The 19,194-nt window shown below is 40.1% G+C and overlaps 1 protein-coding gene across 1 annotated transcript in view; it reads right to left on the reverse strand.

Moving 5' to 3' along the window:
• Window positions 1-19,194, reverse strand: part of dock8 (dedicator of cytokinesis 8) — a 53,805-nt gene that overhangs the window by 26,130 nt on the left and 8,481 nt on the right. Inside the window, 16 exon segments of the mRNA XM_022199980.2 lie at window positions 175-319; window positions 531-601; window positions 804-921; window positions 1,780-1,942; window positions 2,375-2,468; window positions 2,808-2,944; window positions 3,073-3,238; window positions 3,975-4,055; window positions 4,272-4,421; window positions 8,054-8,120; window positions 8,806-8,891; window positions 9,705-9,914; window positions 13,329-13,437; window positions 13,668-13,739; window positions 14,271-14,446; window positions 18,443-18,542. Coding sequence (XP_022055672.2) covers window positions 175-319; window positions 531-601; window positions 804-921; window positions 1,780-1,942; window positions 2,375-2,468; window positions 2,808-2,944; window positions 3,073-3,238; window positions 3,975-4,055; window positions 4,272-4,421; window positions 8,054-8,120; window positions 8,806-8,891; window positions 9,705-9,914; window positions 13,329-13,437; window positions 13,668-13,739; window positions 14,271-14,446; window positions 18,443-18,542 — 1,945 coding nt within the window.

A 19,194-nucleotide genomic window follows, 5' to 3' on the forward strand; every position in this document is an offset into this window, starting at 1 on the left:
CTGTGTCAGAGACAAACAGCAAATTCTGTATGTCAGCTAAGCTTAAGCGATTCCGAAAATGCTTAAGTCCGCAATCTGTGACTTGCTAGCTGACATACAACATTATCTACTGTTTTTCTGAGATGCCTGCATTTAAAAATGCATTTGGGTATTCAAGCAAAGAAAAAATCTTACAGAGTATCCAATGAGTGTCTCACAGCTGCCACTCTGGTTCTGTTTCTGCTGGCAGCTAATGTGGTAGAAAGTGAACAGCAAGTGATGTCTCTCTGTGAGATGGGCTGGAAGAGCAAGCTTCACTTCCTCATAGAAGTCTGGAGACCTTAGAGAATAAAGAAACAAAAGGAAGCAACACAAAAGGAAAAGAGAGATGATGAAGACAAGGACAAAGGAAAAGAGAAAACAGGGGAAGCCAAAAGCCAGAGAGAGGCAGAGTCAGGGAGCAACAGAGACAATAAGACAGAGTTACTCAGATTGTTAAAATCAGAAAAGAAGCTATCACAAAATGTAATGTAACAGTAATGTGTACTTGCTTGTTATGGTAGGTAACAGGGGTGTAGACTTCCTTTAAAAATTCAGCACCACTTGATTTTCCAAAAATGACCTAAAAAAGGAGAAATTGAGAAAAACACAAATTAAATGTACTTCACACAACAAATCACACTCGTATAAACTGGTGTTATCTGGGCTGTTCATTCCTGTTGTTGTAGCAAGCTCCAAAATTTCTGTGTATGCATGTATGGAGAAATCATTTTAATTATCATTAAAGTGCAGTGAAACTGCAGGTTATAAACAGCAGCACTCACAGGCAGAGAGCAGCTGGGATCCTCTCCACTCATAAACTGCATTTTGATAGTGATGTTTCTTGCTGATGTCAGTCTGTTGACAAAGTTGAGCCTCTGGGGGTAGACATAGATCAAGTTCCTACAGAGACACATGGAGAGAATCAGTGCCAGGGAGACTCTCTGTTTAATTCATATTGTTTTTAAATCATCCCATAAAAGCAGAGCTATATGCAGAACAAAGTAGTTCCTATATGCATCACTAGATGGCTCTGTCTGTTCAGCAACATCTGAGCCATGTTGCAATAAGGTGACAGTAATGTCACAGAAATGTCAAAACAACCAGTAATTTGCTGTGGTCATCTGTGGGTTTAATACAACACTGTAATCTGTCTTGAAACCTGGAATACCGGGAAATACCGCAGATTCCACTGAACAAATGCTGGGACAATGTCAGCGTGTAATTACCATGCAGAGGACTTGTTCACACATGTTTTGTTGCAAACAAAGCCATTTTAGAATGGAGTGCTGAGTAGAATTAAACCTCTGCTTACACGGGCAGAATCCTTGGTGTTAAACCACCTTCGCAGGTAGCCAGGTTGGAAATACCTAAAAATAGTTACTACACTAAAAAGAGCCAAGCCACAAAGTAGCATCAGCCGTGAGTGGCTGTTGCTCTTGCCTCCGGTCTTTTAGAGAAATGAACTGTTGGTATGAGTAAACAGATCTGTTTATACCCCAAGCCATGAATGGTTTGTTTTTCTAAAGCTTGCTTGCATTTCATCCTGTAAAGGTGCAAGTTTTACATAAGTGGTTTTCCTGTCTCCAGTAAAGTACTTAACAGAATCACAAAAACACACAACAAATAAAAACATCATTAGTGAATTATTCTTTGCACAAAGTACAGAAAATAAATGCATCCAAAAACCTTAAATGTTAAGGTGAATTAAGTACATGACCATTCAGTTATTTATTACATATAGTATGCCCTACAACCCACCTGTAAATGTTGTGAGGGACATAAACCTCACTGGAGGGGAACTCCAGCACCTCCTTGATGAGTCGAGGATTCTTCTCAGCAACAGGTATGAGGGGGATGAGCTCAGTGGACAAACATCCCAGCGGAGTGTCATGAACTGGAGACATGTCCAGTTTTATGCAACCTGGAAGACACAACAAATGTCACATTAACAAGTCAGCAACCTGCATTTACAGAATAGTGAATGTAAAATATGATATCATGCCGTTTCCTATAAATTGTGTAGATAACTAATGCACAAATGAAGAAACACTAATGAAGAAATACATCTACGTTTTGGGAAAACACACTTTCTTGCCAAGGGTTAGAGAAGAGATCAATACCACTATTATGTCTGTCCTCTTTAGTAAGAAGATACAACCAGCAAAGGGATAGCTTAGCTTAACAGCCAGAAAGTGTGTACTTGCACTTTCAAAGCCGACTAATTAATATGTTTTATATCCGTTTTTTGATATTTACAAAAACCTAAGTGTGAGTACACCATGCTGTGGGTTTCCAGGGTGACTGTGTCAGATGAAATGAAATCTCCAAGCATTTAGATGTAAAGAGAAATAACCTGATATTGTCTTGACTCTCCTCTGAAGGGTGGAGGTTTTCTTAATCTCAGCCAGGAACTTGAGTAAGTCCTCATCACTCAGACGATCTCCCTCCTGACACAACATAGGGATTTTTTTGTGTTTTGTGTTTAATGAAAAGAACAGGTGACCGGAACCACAAGAAAATCTCATAGTAAGCTATTTGAACAATAGGAGTAATCTTAACAGTGGAGTTGTGTGAAGCTCCAGTAGCATTTTTCACAGTCATGGACAGTTTCATGGCAGAAACATTACAAGAACTCGATGGAATGCGTAACATAGCATTTTTGATCAAAGATAAAGGCAAGGCTAAAACAAGAAGCCTGACTCTATGTGACACTGCATCTTGTGTCTCAAGGAAACAAAATAGTTCTCGCAGATTTGACACTTTCTTTGTGTGAGTAGCAGTCTAACCTGTTTAAAGATGGTGGGGATTGTGATGGTAGCAGATTTGAAGGCAGAAACATTACAAAGCTGTTCTTCGATGGTACTGTAGCGTTCAGAGTTCCTCCTGGGAAGCTGTGCCCTCCGGTCAATGCTGCTGGATTTACCTGGAGAATGAAAGGGTCATGGGTTAAATGATCCACAACCAGTTATTACCAAGTTAAGGAAACGCATGCAAATGCAAAGTTATCACAAGGTTTTACAAACAAACACACAAGTATACACTTGCACAGACCTCCTTTTAGGCTGTCAGAGTCTGTGTCTCTGTCTCGGTCTACTGCAGTAGTAGAGATGACCTCCATGATATTAACGGTTGCCCAAGCAAAAGGCATGCGATAGCGACCCAGCCTTTGGCAGAAAGCCTCCGCCTGGCCGCGCAGCTTCTGAAGCTTGTCCTTGTTCTGAAAATGTTATTACAAAAAATCTAATTCCACAACTAATTACCTTCAACTGTACAGATAACACTATATCCACAGTACAGATGGGTGACAAAATAAAGGAAACCCCTGAACCCTTGATCTGTAGAGTGAGGGCATCTGGTGGTTCTGTTATGCTATGGGGCCACTGTGCTGTTATGGTTTGTCCAACTGTCCTCCATGGGGGAAGAGTCATGACAAATGATGCCAAAGTTGTTCTGAATGATCAACTTTATTCTACAATGGTCTTTATAATAGTGACAATTGTGACCCCATCCATAAGGGACAAGGGGTCCCTGATTTCTTTTTAACGAGTATGTATGTTATGTGAAACATTTGCTATGACCTTCACAATCAGCAGATCTCAGCCCACCTATAGGTTATTTTGAATAAATGTCCTACACAGTGCTTTCTCCAAAGCCACGATTTAAACACAAAATTAGGGATTATCTTTTGGAAAAATGATGTTCCATCCCTCCAGTAGAGCGCCAGAGACTTGGAGAATCAATGCAGAGGCGGATTGAAGCTGGTGAGAGGGCAAGTGATGGGCCAGCAACTTATCGAGATATTGTTTGATCTGCGTTAAAGTTGTTTTCTTTTTCTTTTAATTTGTCATCCATCTGTAAGTGTTAATTTATCCTGGAGGAAGATACAAGACAAATCAGCACCAGTCTGTGATGTGACTTTCTAGTGACACAAAGTGATTTCTCTGCACCGTTACCTTTGCAGAGTCACATTCTCTAAATGTTATGTAGGGGTCAGCACAGTCACTGATCTCTCCCTGCTGGAGAACCTTTTCAATCTGAAACACAGATAGGAAGTACATGAGTCATCAGAGGAGCTCAGTATAAACAAAGCCCCCAAAATTATCAAAGGAACAGTATACACTGCATTACAAGGTATATACAAATTATCTGGCACAAATGGTTATTTAGCATCAAAGGCAAATGGCCAAACTCTGTACCTTATATCATATAGTTTGAAATGTTTATTAGGGGTCGATAGATTTCTTTGTTACCTTGATGACCAGGAATATATCTGGGGAAGGATAGGTGATGGAGAAGATGGCAGATCTGACCAAGGTGGAATGATCCACATGCGGAGTGTGAGGTTTCAAGAAGTTTTTAAGCTGCTCTGAATTCAGATCACAGTAGAAGTCCTCCGATATCTGAAGGGAGATGGAGAGAAAAAAGTTTTACTTTGCAGACAGAGAGAACAATAACTCCTTACCAAAAGTAAACACATGGCTACGTTTGGTTTGCTATTCAAGGCATAATAAAATGTGAAATGTCACACTAAGGTATATTTTCTAAAGAAATATTAAAGGAGTCAGTTTAGAAAAGGCTCCAGGAGACCAGTTTGATGTAAACCAAATAATGATTCTGGAATATCATCGGTTCAGTTCACATCTCTGCTCATGTCCCTAATGACCTTAAGCTAGGAACACAGCCATATGTCCTGATCTGGCCTGGCCTGGTGCATGTCATGTGATCCTGTTCACTCTGAAACCATCAACCGCCCTCTTTCATTCTGCTCATCCCAGAGGACCTTCACTGCACTGAGCACACCAGAGCACTTCTAGGAAGCCCAACCTGCCAGATATGTTAACGAGGACCCTCAAAACAGTAACCTTGATCAGATTACACACTTGGAAAAAATCCTACATGTATGATTTTCGGCATTTCTCTTCATATCTGATTTTGATCATAGCTGTGTAACAAGTCAGAAGGCCAAAACGCTGCAAGGATTGTGTGACAGAAATTATCCTGTTTGCTTTAAAATGAGGCACACTTTCTGTAATTGCTCTCAAAACACCACAGCGGAGGAGTCTACCTCTTACTGGCAAACAGCTTCTTGGAATCACAGAAATCATGTCTCAAAACTCAAAGCCAGCTGGCTTAAATGGCATGTGTTCTCATTAAAAAGAATAAACACGTTAAACAAAATGGAAGCGTTCACCGAGTTAACATTCTGAGTGAATTAAGATGACATTTACTTGTGAAACCTTCAACCGCTAAATCTTGATGTAATGAGACACGAGGAATGTAATGACCCTCTTTAACACGACTTTTTTTTTCAGACTACAGAGGCGATGTCGCTGATTGACTGTCACACTGTGTAAAAGAAAAATGATTAACATTTTCTGACAGGGAACACTTGCAAGTTGCAACCACTCCAGTGTTGCCAAATTAGCAACCACGTAACGGCTTCACTGAAAAATAGATCCAACTGGCAAATTTAGAGGCAGAGATTTGCTGCTTCCCACAAATATTCAATGCAATATAGCTCCATGAATGTGTATGTATACTGTTTACAGTGGCCACTGCTTTGGAGGATGAAAAAAACATCTTGTGAACTCACTGCATGTATAAAAAATGCTGTGATTTACTCCTCATTCATTGTGTCCTTCCAAATGACTGCAGTCAGAGCTGAGCAAAACTTGCCTAACCTCTTTCAGAGCATAACGTACATTGCTTTTACTGCAAGGACATATTTGTCAATTTGCATGTCTGTTGCAAAAACTCTGTTTTATATCCAGAATTTTGATACCGTAACTAGGCCACTTGTTGGGTCAAATCCTGTATCTCCACCTTGCCCGATGGAACACAGAGGCATGATTAATAACTAGAGCATTACATGGAATTATATGAACATCTGTGGCAGATTTTACAGATGTGAAACAACAAAACTGATGTGAACAAAAACAAACGCAGCAACAAATGTTCTATGAGGCACAAGAGACATCAGTAGGGGATGCAGGAAAGCAGACATTGAAGTAAAAATGTGAAGCAAACAAACTATGAGTCTCCTGAGGAGAAAGCAAAACAAGTGCACTGAAAAGAGCTGAAGAAAGGCAGAAAAGAACATAAAGTAAAAGTGGGAATAGTTCAGAGATAAATAGGTCAGTGGCAAATGCTTTACAGTTCCACTACAATTAAATCAAACTGACAAAACAAGCTTGACAGTATCTCCCTCACTCAGACAGAGAACAACTTCATGGCTCTTTAACAGTCCAGCTCTGTTTCTAGTCACAGTAATAGGCAGGAAGTTGTATTAACCTCTACAAGGACATACTTTGGCTCAGCACATAATAAAATAAATCACCTTAAGCAAAATACAAAAGACAATGTCACACTTCAGCTATGCTCTTACAGTCGAACATCAGAAGGAAGGAGGAGTGAAACTATCCTTCATTTACAACAGTGGATGGCTTATACTGTTTATATTGCATCTTAACTGTGATGTTGTCCCAAGAAAGGCTTACATACAGTCCATTTTCAAAATTACAGGGCATTAACTCTCCCTGTCTTCCCAGCTGAACATCTTTGAGCCAACAGTCCTCCAAGCAAGTTCGAAAGCAGCGGGGCAGCGCTGAATGGAGGGCAAGCCCGGTGGCTAAAACCCGGTCTCATCTGAGAGATCCATGAGCACTTAATCCTTCTAGCCCCTTCACCCAAAAAACTATCCAGCTGTGCAAATCCACAAAAAAAACATGCAAACAGCCATGGCTCAGAATGGTTTTACTGGGAATATACTGTGCAGCATTAGCAGTGCCAGAACTGAACGTGACGACCCCCGGGGGTAAAAATATGTGAGGATGATGACACTTAAAACCTTGTAGACTACACTGATCCCTCGCTACCGTGCAGAATGTTGAAGGAAGCTACAAGACCTCCCAACCAACATCAACAAGATGCAGGCCCATGACATGCAGAAGCTACTGAGAAACATGCAATTTTGATAAGGCATTTACAGTATTTCTGTTCTTGGTGCAACAATCAGTGGTCTTGACAAAGCACTGTCTTTTGTAGGACTGAAGGCTTGCTGCTGTCAAAGGCACTCACTGAAAATGGAATTTTGCATTTATCTAAAGCATTTTACAATATGCTCATACATACATTCATCATCATTCAAAAACACTTACACACTGATGGAAATGTGGAAAACTATCACACAAGACAGGCACTGTCCAAACCACTGAGAGAACCTGAGGCACAGTCTCATTAAACATCACAACATATTATAGTCTCAAGTATACTGAAGGAAGTGTGCACAGCTGAAGACCTCACTGTTTACGATGATACCGTGCAGAAATGTGTTCAGCGCTTGTTGAACGACATTTGATGCTTTGTGGAATCACTAAGCAGAAAAACACAGCTTAAAAAAGTAACTAAGTGAAATTTATTGCTGAGTTACATTGTGAAAATAAGAAGCATGATTACTGATATTCAAAGAACAAAATCTAACATTGTTTTTCACCATAGAAATGTTAAGTATTTTCACACATAGAATTAAACAGGAGTTGAATCATCACAGCGATGTAAAGAGTTATTAATGGCATTGGAAAATACATCTGCACTTGATTAGCCTGTGTATTTAGTATTTGCATCTTTACGGCAAAAAAACTTAAAACTGGGAAACCTATGTTTTGATTCCAAGTGCATATAATAAAATTTCTGATGTATGTGGTGCACAGATTTTCCCTTTAACATAACTCACTTATGTACCAGCTTTTGCAATTGTTATTTTCATTCCCTACTGCCAGCATGACATATAACAAACAATAACTGTGGACACAAATAGACCCAACATCAACTGAAAAGTACTGACAGTCTTCAAACAATCACACAGAGCCTTAAAAGTGAATAAACTGATATGCACTGAAGGGCTATTGTATTCTAAGTTGCTTATTACATGCCGCACAAACATAACTTGACTTGGGATGATAGTAAAATTAATGTGTGAAATTTCAAAAGCGACTGAATTTCAAAATATCCATGAAAAAAAAAAGTGTCTTACCTTTTTCTTCTCTTTCAGATCATACAAGGCCATGGTGGCAAATATGGGCTCAATTTCAATTTCAAACCTATGAAGTCAAAAAGGAAAAGGAAATGAGAGACGCATAAAGCACATGAATGTGCTTACTGTTAGCACTTTGTCCATTTACTGCACTTAGGTTCTATACTATTGTTTTCTACTCTATTGTATTTTGATATTCCTCTACATTACTGTTCCTCTACATTACTGTTATAATGGGAAACAACTGCACTATGCACTATGGGAAGTGATGACGTGTTTGAACTGAAGGTTAAAGGATGGGGGTGATGTTGCCAAACCACCGCAAGCAGAGAAATCAGTTCAACTCAAACATTTGGAAGTTGCAAGGGTTGCACATGGACAAATGAGCTCAACAGTGTAAATCAGGGAAAAAGACAAAATCCCACGAGAGAGGGAGGGACAGAGACTTTCTGGAGAATAACCACCGCTGTACAGCACTCTTCCACCCATGCACACTGCTCTGTCCGACACTAAAGACTTTTTTGATGCAACTACTCAGTCTATTAAGTCAGGATCAACTGCTAAGTGCAACAATGTGCTGTTTGTGAAATGCTGAGCAAAAGGTCATTTTCACAGACAAGCAGTTGTCAGAATAATTTCTCTTTAACACAACCAACTGTTGGCTCTGTGTCCAACTCCCATAAACAGAAAGCAGCTGTTTAAATTACAGAGCATTATTTCCTCCTACAATGCAATGAAAATGAATGACATACTTTATGGTCTGGCATCGGACCAGGATGCGTTCTCCAATGTGTTCTTTGGGGCAGTCGGGAATAGGCCTGATTTCTACTGCGTCTTCCTGGAACACAATGGCAGAAAAAGTTTTTGAAAGCACACAGACAGAAGATTTTGGATCTTAAATGAACAAAGCAAAGGTAGTTGTGGATCGGAAGGAACTAAAACAAAGTGATGCATTAACAGAATTCAAGTGTTAAGAAGGTATAGATGTAGCTGATGCCTATTCCCAATTGAACTAAATTGAATTGATTAAGTTTTTCAAAAGGCTCCAAAAATTAATTTTGATTATGTGTTTAACTTTTCATGTATAATAAAAAACACTTCTATATGGAACAGAAGAAGAAGTTCCACAATTACTTATTCCTGTTTTATAGCTAAATCTGCATGTCTAGTAAATCACTAATGTATGAAATTCCAGAAAACAGTCACAAATTTGCATTACAATATCCCAGAAGCCTTGTTATGCCTGACCAACAATCAAAGATAGTCTATGCCAGTGACATAAAATCAAGAAATTTAGCAAATCCTCAACTGAACTTTGGGAATGTTTGGAATTTCTACTTTAAAAGTAACTTTTAAAACTATTAACTGATGAAGTTAACAGTGGCATTCATTTTTTATCCAAAAGATCAAGTAATACTTCAAGAAGGTGGTTGTAAGGTTGTTATAGTAATCAATATATCTCATATGTTTCTCAATACTGATTCACTGGAAGGAAAGAAATCAGAAACAACCTCAGGTCCCAGCTTTCATGAAGGCAAGGTCGCTGAAAACATTAATGGAATAAAGCATGGCACACTGGAAAAGAGTTTCAAAACTTTTAATGAACCTAGTCAACACGAAAGTTCATGAATACTGACTCTCCACGTCTCACCTCGTCAGCTGGTGGGTAAAGAGCAAACAGTTCAGGGTGTCTGTTTCCCTGCCGTGACTCCTGGTTAAAGCGGTCCAGCTCTTCAGGGCTGCTGAAGGCCAGCAGACCCTCCACCCTCTGGTCCGGGGTCAAACACCGCAAGTTGAAGTCAGAGGAGGTCAACGTGCGGCCAGAGTCATCAGTCAGCGTAGTTAGAGTTGGAGACTTGACCTGGGGCAAAGACAGAAAGACAGGGGTTAGGGTGGTGTCCCGGTTGGGGGTAGGGAAATACAAAGAGAACAGAGTGAGAGGACTAAAAAGACATTAAACCAGAATAACAACAAAGGATGAGCAAACTAAAAGGTATTAAGGCTGAATATGCAGAGGGAAGTTACTAAGAGGGGTGGAGGGAAATGTGTTAGCAAAGGTCTAAGCTTCTTCCCCCACAGCTTAAACAAGATCATCAAATGAAGTTTCCGTAAATGGAAAACAGAGACATCCACACAAATAATTCACAAAATTAGTATTTTTTAACAACAGAATGTTATCCATGTAGTTGAACAGTATTTTATCAAACATCAACAACATACGTTACATTAAAAATGCAGCCTCCACAGCTATGTTGTCAACAGACACAACAAACAGCTAACAGGCATTTAGGCAGTCTAGACAGTCTCTGTTTTGGCCTGGAGACAATGACAGTCCCTTGTGATTTTTTTCTGAATGAGGCTTACTCAGTGTAGAAAACACAGCATATGTTCATGTTCACTGTATGACACAGCAGGTGCTTGTACAACCAATCTTAAACAGACATATATACTTTCCTTTTAATTTCTTTTTTTGTTATTAGTATATTTGTTATGAATAAGCAGCTTTTTACTTCATTTTTACAGTTATTCAGCAAATCAGGATATTGGATTTTGACATACAGTAATGGGGTATGAGTTACGTGTCCCTGGTGATACTGACAGATAATACCTTAGCTCATCAAGTTCTGTAATCAGAGATATCCCAGCAGGATGATGGCTTTTTGGACAAAAATGAAAACAGTAGAGAGGACTACCCTGAGCTGCTGACCCAGAGCTACAATTGTCCTGGTAAGCAAGCTTGCTAGATGCTGCATGTTTTTGACATCCAATGGTGTGCTGTACAAAAACGAGCACTAAGCAGCAGCATAGCACTACATACATTTAACTAATTAACTTGTGAAATGGAAGTGCACACAGAAGCCCCGGAGTAAGGCCTGAACAGCAAGCATCAGAAATGCACTGAGCATGTCTTTCATTGTACATAATTAAAAATATCTCTGTTGGCCTGTGGCCTTTGTCAACCCCACTTTCTGCTGTTTTAGTCTGAATATTTTACCAGGAACCTCCCCCACCTAAACCTAAACCCTGATGTAAACACATCTTGGCTTTAAAATCTGATGACTTTGAGACTTCTGGGAATCAGCAAATCAGATTTTACCATTTGAGTTGAAACAAGTAGCTGACTAATTTGTGAGCCGATTAACAGAAAACAATCTGCATCTACTTTGTTAGTTGATCAGTTGTAAAAATGCATCAGTAGGAGATTAGTCTGGCACATGTGCCATATGGAATTACTCAGACTCAGCTTCAGGGCAGGGCATAACCTCACTGCTTTCATGCTGCATTATGATTTGAACAGTCCCTCATGCCACCATCTCTCCTTGTCTCTTTCAGTCCCATCATCCATCCATCTCACATCCCAGCTCCCACACTACAGGCTAGAACTGACCGAACTTCCACCCTGGTGAAGCTTCACCCAGCTGAGGCTCCAAGAGACCATCACAACGATGATCCCAAGGCTATACAAGCAGATTGGACCACAGAAGAGTCCTATTAAGTGCTGAAGGACAATAGTGCTGTTCTCTGCCTCTCTGTCACTCTCTCTTTGGCACATAGATCATGGGAAGCCCGCAGCGGTAATAATGGTCTTTTGGTTTGGGTGATTAACCAGAACTGGCAAGGAAGGGGCAACAGGAGAGGGGGGGTGAGGCTGGCTGGTGGTGAGAGAAGCTGCCTGGGACTGCCTGATTCTGGGAGCTGGGGATTTAGCCACTATAGGACTAAGAAGCGAGAGAGAGAGAGAGGGTAGCGAGAGAGGATGGGAACTTGGCTCGAAAAAATGTCAGAAGAGGACTGAGGCAGGGATCCATACTGAAAGTAAGGACAAAATCATCACACAGATATTGTTTATTCAAAAAATATAGATTGCCATATATCGAGCATCTTTGTGACTATCTCATTAAACACACAGAGGTGATAAAAGCTTGTGTGTGTATAATATTCTGGTTTAGTTCTGTACAAGCCAGGATAACTAAACTTGAAAGTGCCACTGCCACAGTGGAAAGAGTGATGGGAATAACAACACACTGTTGTGTTCACTATTAAAGCACGCCTACCCCAGTCTCCCAGCCACTCACTTTTCTCACTCAGTGTTATCGTCTCTCTCAGGCCTTGATCAGTATGGACCACCATACTGCTCTCACTAAAATGCCTTCCCCACACAAAAGACACTAGGCACAACACATTGGCAGTCAAGGACAAAGCTGGAGAGTAGTTTTTTCTTGTAGTTTTCATTAAGAAACACAGTTAACTATTCTGGGAAATGTACTTTTTTTTTCTTGCCAGGGTTTAGGAAAGAGCATCAGCACATTTTTCATGTTCAAGTGTGAAGAATTGGCACAGAGCAAGGAGGTGACAAGCTTAGCTTAGCATAGCATAGCATAAGGACTGAAAGCAGGGGGAAACAACTAGCCTGTCTTTCAAAAATCCACCTCCCGACATCTGTGAATGTCACTTACTAATATGTTATGCATTGTTCCCTCTAATGGTTAGGTTTAAAAGGCATTCTTTGATTTATTTGATAAGGAAAGAGGTGCGACACGCAAGAAGAGCTATTGTGTAACGTTTGCAACATGCAGCTACAAGTTGTAGATGTATGGGACACTTACACATTTCTGTTTGTGTGCAAATTAAACAAACAAAACATATATCTAGTAGGCATTCAACATTGGATGCAGCTAATCAATTTTTCTGCTTTTCTGCTGAGTTTTTCAGTAAATATGCAAAGTTAGGATAATCCACTGACTGACTTCACCTAAGACTGAATCTAATAAACAACCAAACAATTCCTTTTAATTTAGACTCTTCTATACTAAACTGTATCACTACAATATTTTCATTACTTGGTTTTCACTTCAAAGGGTCACAACCAAGACACCAAGCCACAACCCTGTTTTAATGACAACAACAAGCATATTACACAAAACCAGATCTCATAAAACAGCGTTGATGCACAGACTGGCATCAATGGCAATGACAAGAAAGGCCTAAAGAATCACACAGCACGAAACTGACTGGAGAAGTAAATAAGTGGAGAATTGTGGCAGCAGACAGCACACAACACCGCACACGACTGACTCTGAAAGAGGCTTTATAAACATGGCTTCACTGAGTAACATTGTTGCCCAAGACACAGGCTAAGAAAAACACGGATGACGCAACCTTATTAATGTTCTCAGCGTCTTCTTAAGAAATACAGGTTTGGAAAGAAAGGTTGCTAAGAGAAACTAAAACTGAACATTAATACATGGTTGCTGTGTGTGTGTTTGTTTCGTACTGGTTTCTCTTGGTTTTCTGGCTGCACATCAGACTCAAAGGTCTGTTTCCGAAGAAGTTTGTGGAGGCCTGCTCGTTCTGAATATGCACTCCAGCCATCCCCCTGGCACCTTCACACAAACACACAAAAATACACAAGTCAAAGATCAAAATACACACAATGCCACAGAGAAGATATGCACGGTTACAAGTGAAACACCTCTACACTTCTAATCAGGTGAGATAACAACACAAACAGAAAGTCTTATGCAACACAGTCACAGTGTACGTGCGTAGTCTATGTGAGTTGGAAATAGAGTGAACACTACAATGTGTTAGAGAGCAGATTCCACGAGTTTACCTTCTCGAGACCACAAGCCACGGCTGAGTGTAACTCTTTACGCAGTCTCTAACATGTGGATCCAACTCCGCTCTACAAAGTGAGAGATGAGGACAAGGAGAATTACACATATGCAGACATGTATTTAGACGTTCAGAGACAAGTGAAAATTTTAAATTCTTCTCCTCTCTTAATCTGTACTTCATGGTCACTGTGTGGGACAAAAGAATGCTCTGAAAAAGCTAAGATAACACACAGTGACAGAGCAGATTTGCGAAGAAAAAAGGCGTTCAAGCTAAATCATTATGTCGAAAACTGCATGGTGTTTTCTACATTCTCTGAATCCCTACAACTTTCTAACTTTGCTGCTTGTATTGTTGGATAGTTACACTCAATGAAAAACAGCCTCCCTTGTCACATTTATATCTTTATTCCAATTAAGATTTTTTTGATTTCTGCTGATCTGTTAAAATACTTTGCAACTTATAGTTTTTAGATCAAATATGTTTGTTGATTCTTTTGCACTGTCCAGTTTTGCCCCATTAGTCAATTTAAATTTTTTTTTTTGCTTGTAAACAGCATTTATGCCTTCTGTTGTTTAATGGTTGCCGGCCTGTAACTCACCCATCCTCTGGGACAGAGTGTCGAATGGTCCGACACTCCTTCTCCACCTGCTCCACCTTCAGGTCATCATCGGGAAAGTCTCCAAGTTCTTGCATCAGGGATAAGTCTCCACTTCTTAACTGTGACATCAGGAACTCCTCCAGGTCCAACGGCTCCACAGCGTCATACGCCTGAGGCTGAAGAATCAAAGAGTGATGGAAGGACCATTAAGATTGGGGGAGAAAAACAGGTAAGTACTAGAACACTTGGCACCAAACAGTACAATTAAATATCCAAATTCAGTACTAAAGCAGTAACAGTAATCTTCATGTGGAGCTATGACTTATTTGAAAGCCTAGATTTAGCCTCAGAATTGTCTGAGACTTACAGTTAGAGCGACACAAACAAAAGAAAAGTAAACACTGATGAAAGAGCAAGGAAAGAATAGAGTAATAATCTATGAAGAGCTTCTAATTTGTACAGTGAGTTTGTACAGTCCTTGGTCAAATACATTTTACATAGAGAGGAACTTAGCAAAAAGGGAGGTGGAACCAAACATGTTGAATCATGACAATTTTCTAATAGCTCATACCTGTCTAGGAACAAAAGATACAGGCACAGACATAAATAGAAACTGGAACAAACTGGCCTTCAGCAGACGGTGGGGTGTTTTTTTTCTGCGATCCTATTTTTAGCCAGAAACTCTAACATCCCACACTCTGCTTTAGCAGATCAACGGCAAAGCTGTAATCATTTTAATGTACAGTACAAATGGGATGAGATTTTCCTATGTTTATCTCTAAAGCAGTACATACAGGTATCACCTGCATACATTGTAACAAATCCACACTTGAGCTCAAAGGGGTGGAATAGATGAGCCTTTCATCTATTCCATCCCTTAGAAAGTGCTCCAAGAGGGAGAAAAAAGCACAACTGATGAGATAGCACACATCCCTTTTGTGGTGCCTGCCTGGTTGCAGCAGTAAAAGAGGAACCTGCATGGAGCAGGTGTACCTATGAAAAGTGGCAGCAAACTGGGCAAACAGTCTGCAGCTGTGTCATACTGAAACTTGTCATAAATAATAATAAGGAAACTATCCTGACTATATTTTCCAACATAAACAGTGCAGAGAATTAAGAGAATGAATCTGCTTTAGCACTAAAACTTTTTGAATATTCTTTAGAAGAATATTTCAGCTGTTAGTCATGCAAACTGTCCTACACAGGTACACAAAAAGGTGGGCTGCTGTAGAGTGAATGTGAGAGAAAGGACACACACAAAAAAAAAATACAAAGCTTAATCAGCCACCGGCACACACACATAAAACAGACATGTGCACACAGAGGAGCAGAAGAGGTAGAGATAACTGCAGCAACAACATGAGTCATTGCTGTACTCAGCTTTTAGCAGCAGAGCAAATTCCATTTGCCCTCAGACATGTTTTTGCACATCGACCCACCCAAAGGGATATTTTTCCTCTGCAAAGCACTGAAGAGAAAACTTTACCACTACCATTGTTTAGAGTTAACAGTTAGCAAGCAACATTAGGAGCAAATGATACTGCGCACAGGAAACCAGAAGAAACAACTACATCATCATTATTTTAACCAACAGGCCAAATCCTCTTTTGTACAGTGGAGGCGTGAACCTCCACCATATGCTGTGTGCATTTCTATGTCTCTGCCTCAAAGTTCAAACACTCATGGTAGCATGGCCTCTTTTTCTTGTTTAGTATGGAGGCTAACAAAAACAAATGAATGCAAATCTATGCATGCCTCTGATCAGCGTCTGCTGCTGTGTGGAGTCATCAGAGGGGCAACCAAGACACTCCTTGCCGAATCAACAGCCTAGACTTTTTACCATCGTTCTTATTGGTGATTAGAAAGAATATAACTTTGCACAACAATTTATGACAATGGAAACTATTTTTAAAAGCAGGTTGTGCTGAAAAACATACAAGCAATGAAACTCGGTGCAGACATTCCCATCTATTATAAAATAAAACAACCTTTTGAAAAGGCAAGACATCATGTCTCAATTACTGCTAGATGCTGTTTTCAGTCAAATTTTGCAATTTAAAAAAAATATGAATCCACCAACACCACTGTTCTCAATGTAAAATGGTAAAAATGAGAAGCAAGCAAAACCGGCATCAAAAATGCTCCTGACAAAACAAGTTCTAACAAAAATACAACCGCATTTAACTTCAATCATGATATTTAAGCATACAAATAATCTCACTGTTAAATGTTTCATTCAATGATTCCTGTGTGCAAAGAGATATTGTAGACTCACCCCGCTGAAAATTGAAACACTGCAGCATAAAAAGGAAGTGTACAAAATGGCGCACTCCGGATATAGGAACTTACAGTGTGCACCTACTGAGGCGGACTGCTTTTGGTTGAAACTAAGCCACGACACAGTGCACAGATCCTCTTTGAAACGCTCCTCATATTCCTAGAAGCTAAGAACTCCAGTAGAGCTGATCAGAAACAATTAGCATTACCAAAAGTGGAAGAGGTGGGAAACTCAGATTAAGTTAAGCAGGATTGTTTGAGTGGACTAAATATTTTGAATGCGGTTTCAAGCTTTGCAGTTTACAGCTGAAAGGGGGAAACCACAAGACATTAAAGGAAGTGACATCAACAAGGCGTCCCTCCATCAACTGGTGTTTCAACAGACTGGAACAGAAACTGAAGAAACACACACACGTGCATGTTGCTTCTGCACACACACAGTGGCGCTGCTCACATGCACAAAAACACATGCAGCTTTTCCTTATAATCTCAATTTATGCACCAAACCTACAACAACAACACTGAGCGAGAGGGAGAACACTGACAGTCAGCATGGCAATCTACGACACAACTGCAACAACAAACATACCACCCGCCTCTCAACAAACATCCCTCCCTCATCCCCGTGCTAGACACGACTGCTGAATAATGGGAAACTATCATCCCAGAGATTATGGTATTAAAACCCCTCTCCCGCATCCCAAATCCAGACATATTAAAGATTTGCCAGCGTAAGCTGCAAGGTAAGCAGGCCCCATCCAGTGCCTGTCAGTAGCCAAGGCAATGACCCATTTCCCAAGCAGGTTAGAGATTAACAAGGTTGCATGCCACAAGCCCGAGGTGGGATGGAAGGTCCAAGTACTGCTCCTCAAACCCTGTCAGCTGACAAGCTCAAGGATCATCTCTGAGAAACTATCAAAGGGCTTCCGCTCAGTCGCTCATACACACAGATATGTCAGGAGACTTAAGACACCTAAGAGCTTTAGAAACTTTAAACGAGAGAAATGTAGGGCGGCAGAGAAAGAAATGCGAGGGAAAGACAGAAATAGAAAAAAAAGCAGGAAGACTGAAAGGCAGAATATATAAAGCTGGGAGGCAGAGACAGAGGTTCAGAGGGTACCACAGAGAGACGAAGAGTGTAGTAGGAACAAATCCCTGTAAAGGATTACCGTGCATCATTCTGTCTGCTTGCTTGAGAGAGCAGGAATCACTAACTGTCTACAGGGCTTCAACTGAAGAAGAAAACAACCTGTCATAATGTTTTTCAATCCCCTGCAGAAACTAAAGGACACTAGTTTTTCCAAATCATGCTAAGCCAAAAACAGAAGCACATTAATCACTGGCATTGTTCATGTTTCTTGTAAGTCAAACAAAATTTCTTCTTTAAAAAAAACTCAACAAAAACCAGAAATGCAGACTGTCATCTTTGCAAAAGCAGTAACTGATGTTGTATCAGAATTGTTATGCTTTAAAGTATAAACTGCACTGAGTCAGACATTTTTAGGACTGATGACAGTAAAGAGGATGTGAAGATGATATACTTATAACCCTTTAGTGTTCTAAGCACAAAGCCTAAAGCTATGTGAGTGCTGCATTAGAGGAAACCACTGTGCTGACCTTATGGCCACAATATGACTTTTCCCCCTCAACATCACGAGTTCAAGTGAAGCGACATTATTAAGTTTTAGTCCGTTCATCTGCTTAAACGGACTTAACATTTCACATAATCGGCTAAGTAACTATAAACATGAAGAAAGAACAATATCAAATACAAAATGTGTTCTGAAACCTGCAGCTAGTGGCATGTGTTAGCTCAATAAATCAAAGGCACAAATTTAGATAATGTGACAATTTCCCGCTGAAAAGAAAATATTGTTTTTAAGAAGGAAACTCACCACAGTGAGGCACACTGAGGCCGAAGCATTGGAGTTGGTTCGGCTGTGATGAAAGCCATAGTTCCCACTAAAGTGCCGTCTGATCTCTGCAGAAGAGTGCCTGAAAGAAAACATATAGAACACAGATTCATTGGGTTTTGTGTTTCGAAGGCACAGAATAATAGTTCCTAAGCCAGCATATGATATTTGCCCGCTAAATATATAGAAAAAATATATCTAGAACCTTGTGTAAATCGATAACATCTGTATAATTCCACCAGCATGCATACAGTGTCTCTTAATAATAGATGCAACACCAATTCAACCATTGTTCCAGCTCACATTAGTTCAAATTGGTCAGCCACGGTGATTCTATTCAGAGCTTTGTTCGCTTTCAACAGAAGCACATCTCTGCTGGTTGTGTAAAGGCTTTGTCATGCTGGCAACCATACAGTCAGGGGAGTAAATATGGTGCCCTGATTTAAGGGTTAGAACAAGCAGGAAATCAACATGACATAGGAACAGAATACTATTCAAATATGTTGGGTGGAGGGTGCTTGTGTGTGCGACTGTGTGTACTTGCCTGTAGCTTTCTCCAAAAAAGATGAGAGAACAGACATGAACAGAGACAGTGCCCTAGTTTGTTGAACACATTCCATCTCCGTGCAACTCCGAGCTGATGCAATGTCTATTTCTTTGTAATTAATCTACCATATCATTGGAGCACTACCAAATTCTGCACAACTAATGCTTTGTTCTCTTCAGTTTAATGA

This window comes from Acanthochromis polyacanthus, chromosome 7, assembly GCF_021347895.1.
Source record: "Acanthochromis polyacanthus isolate Apoly-LR-REF ecotype Palm Island chromosome 7, KAUST_Apoly_ChrSc, whole genome shotgun sequence".
NCBI classification, from domain to species: Eukaryota; Metazoa; Chordata; class Actinopteri; family Pomacentridae; genus Acanthochromis; species Acanthochromis polyacanthus.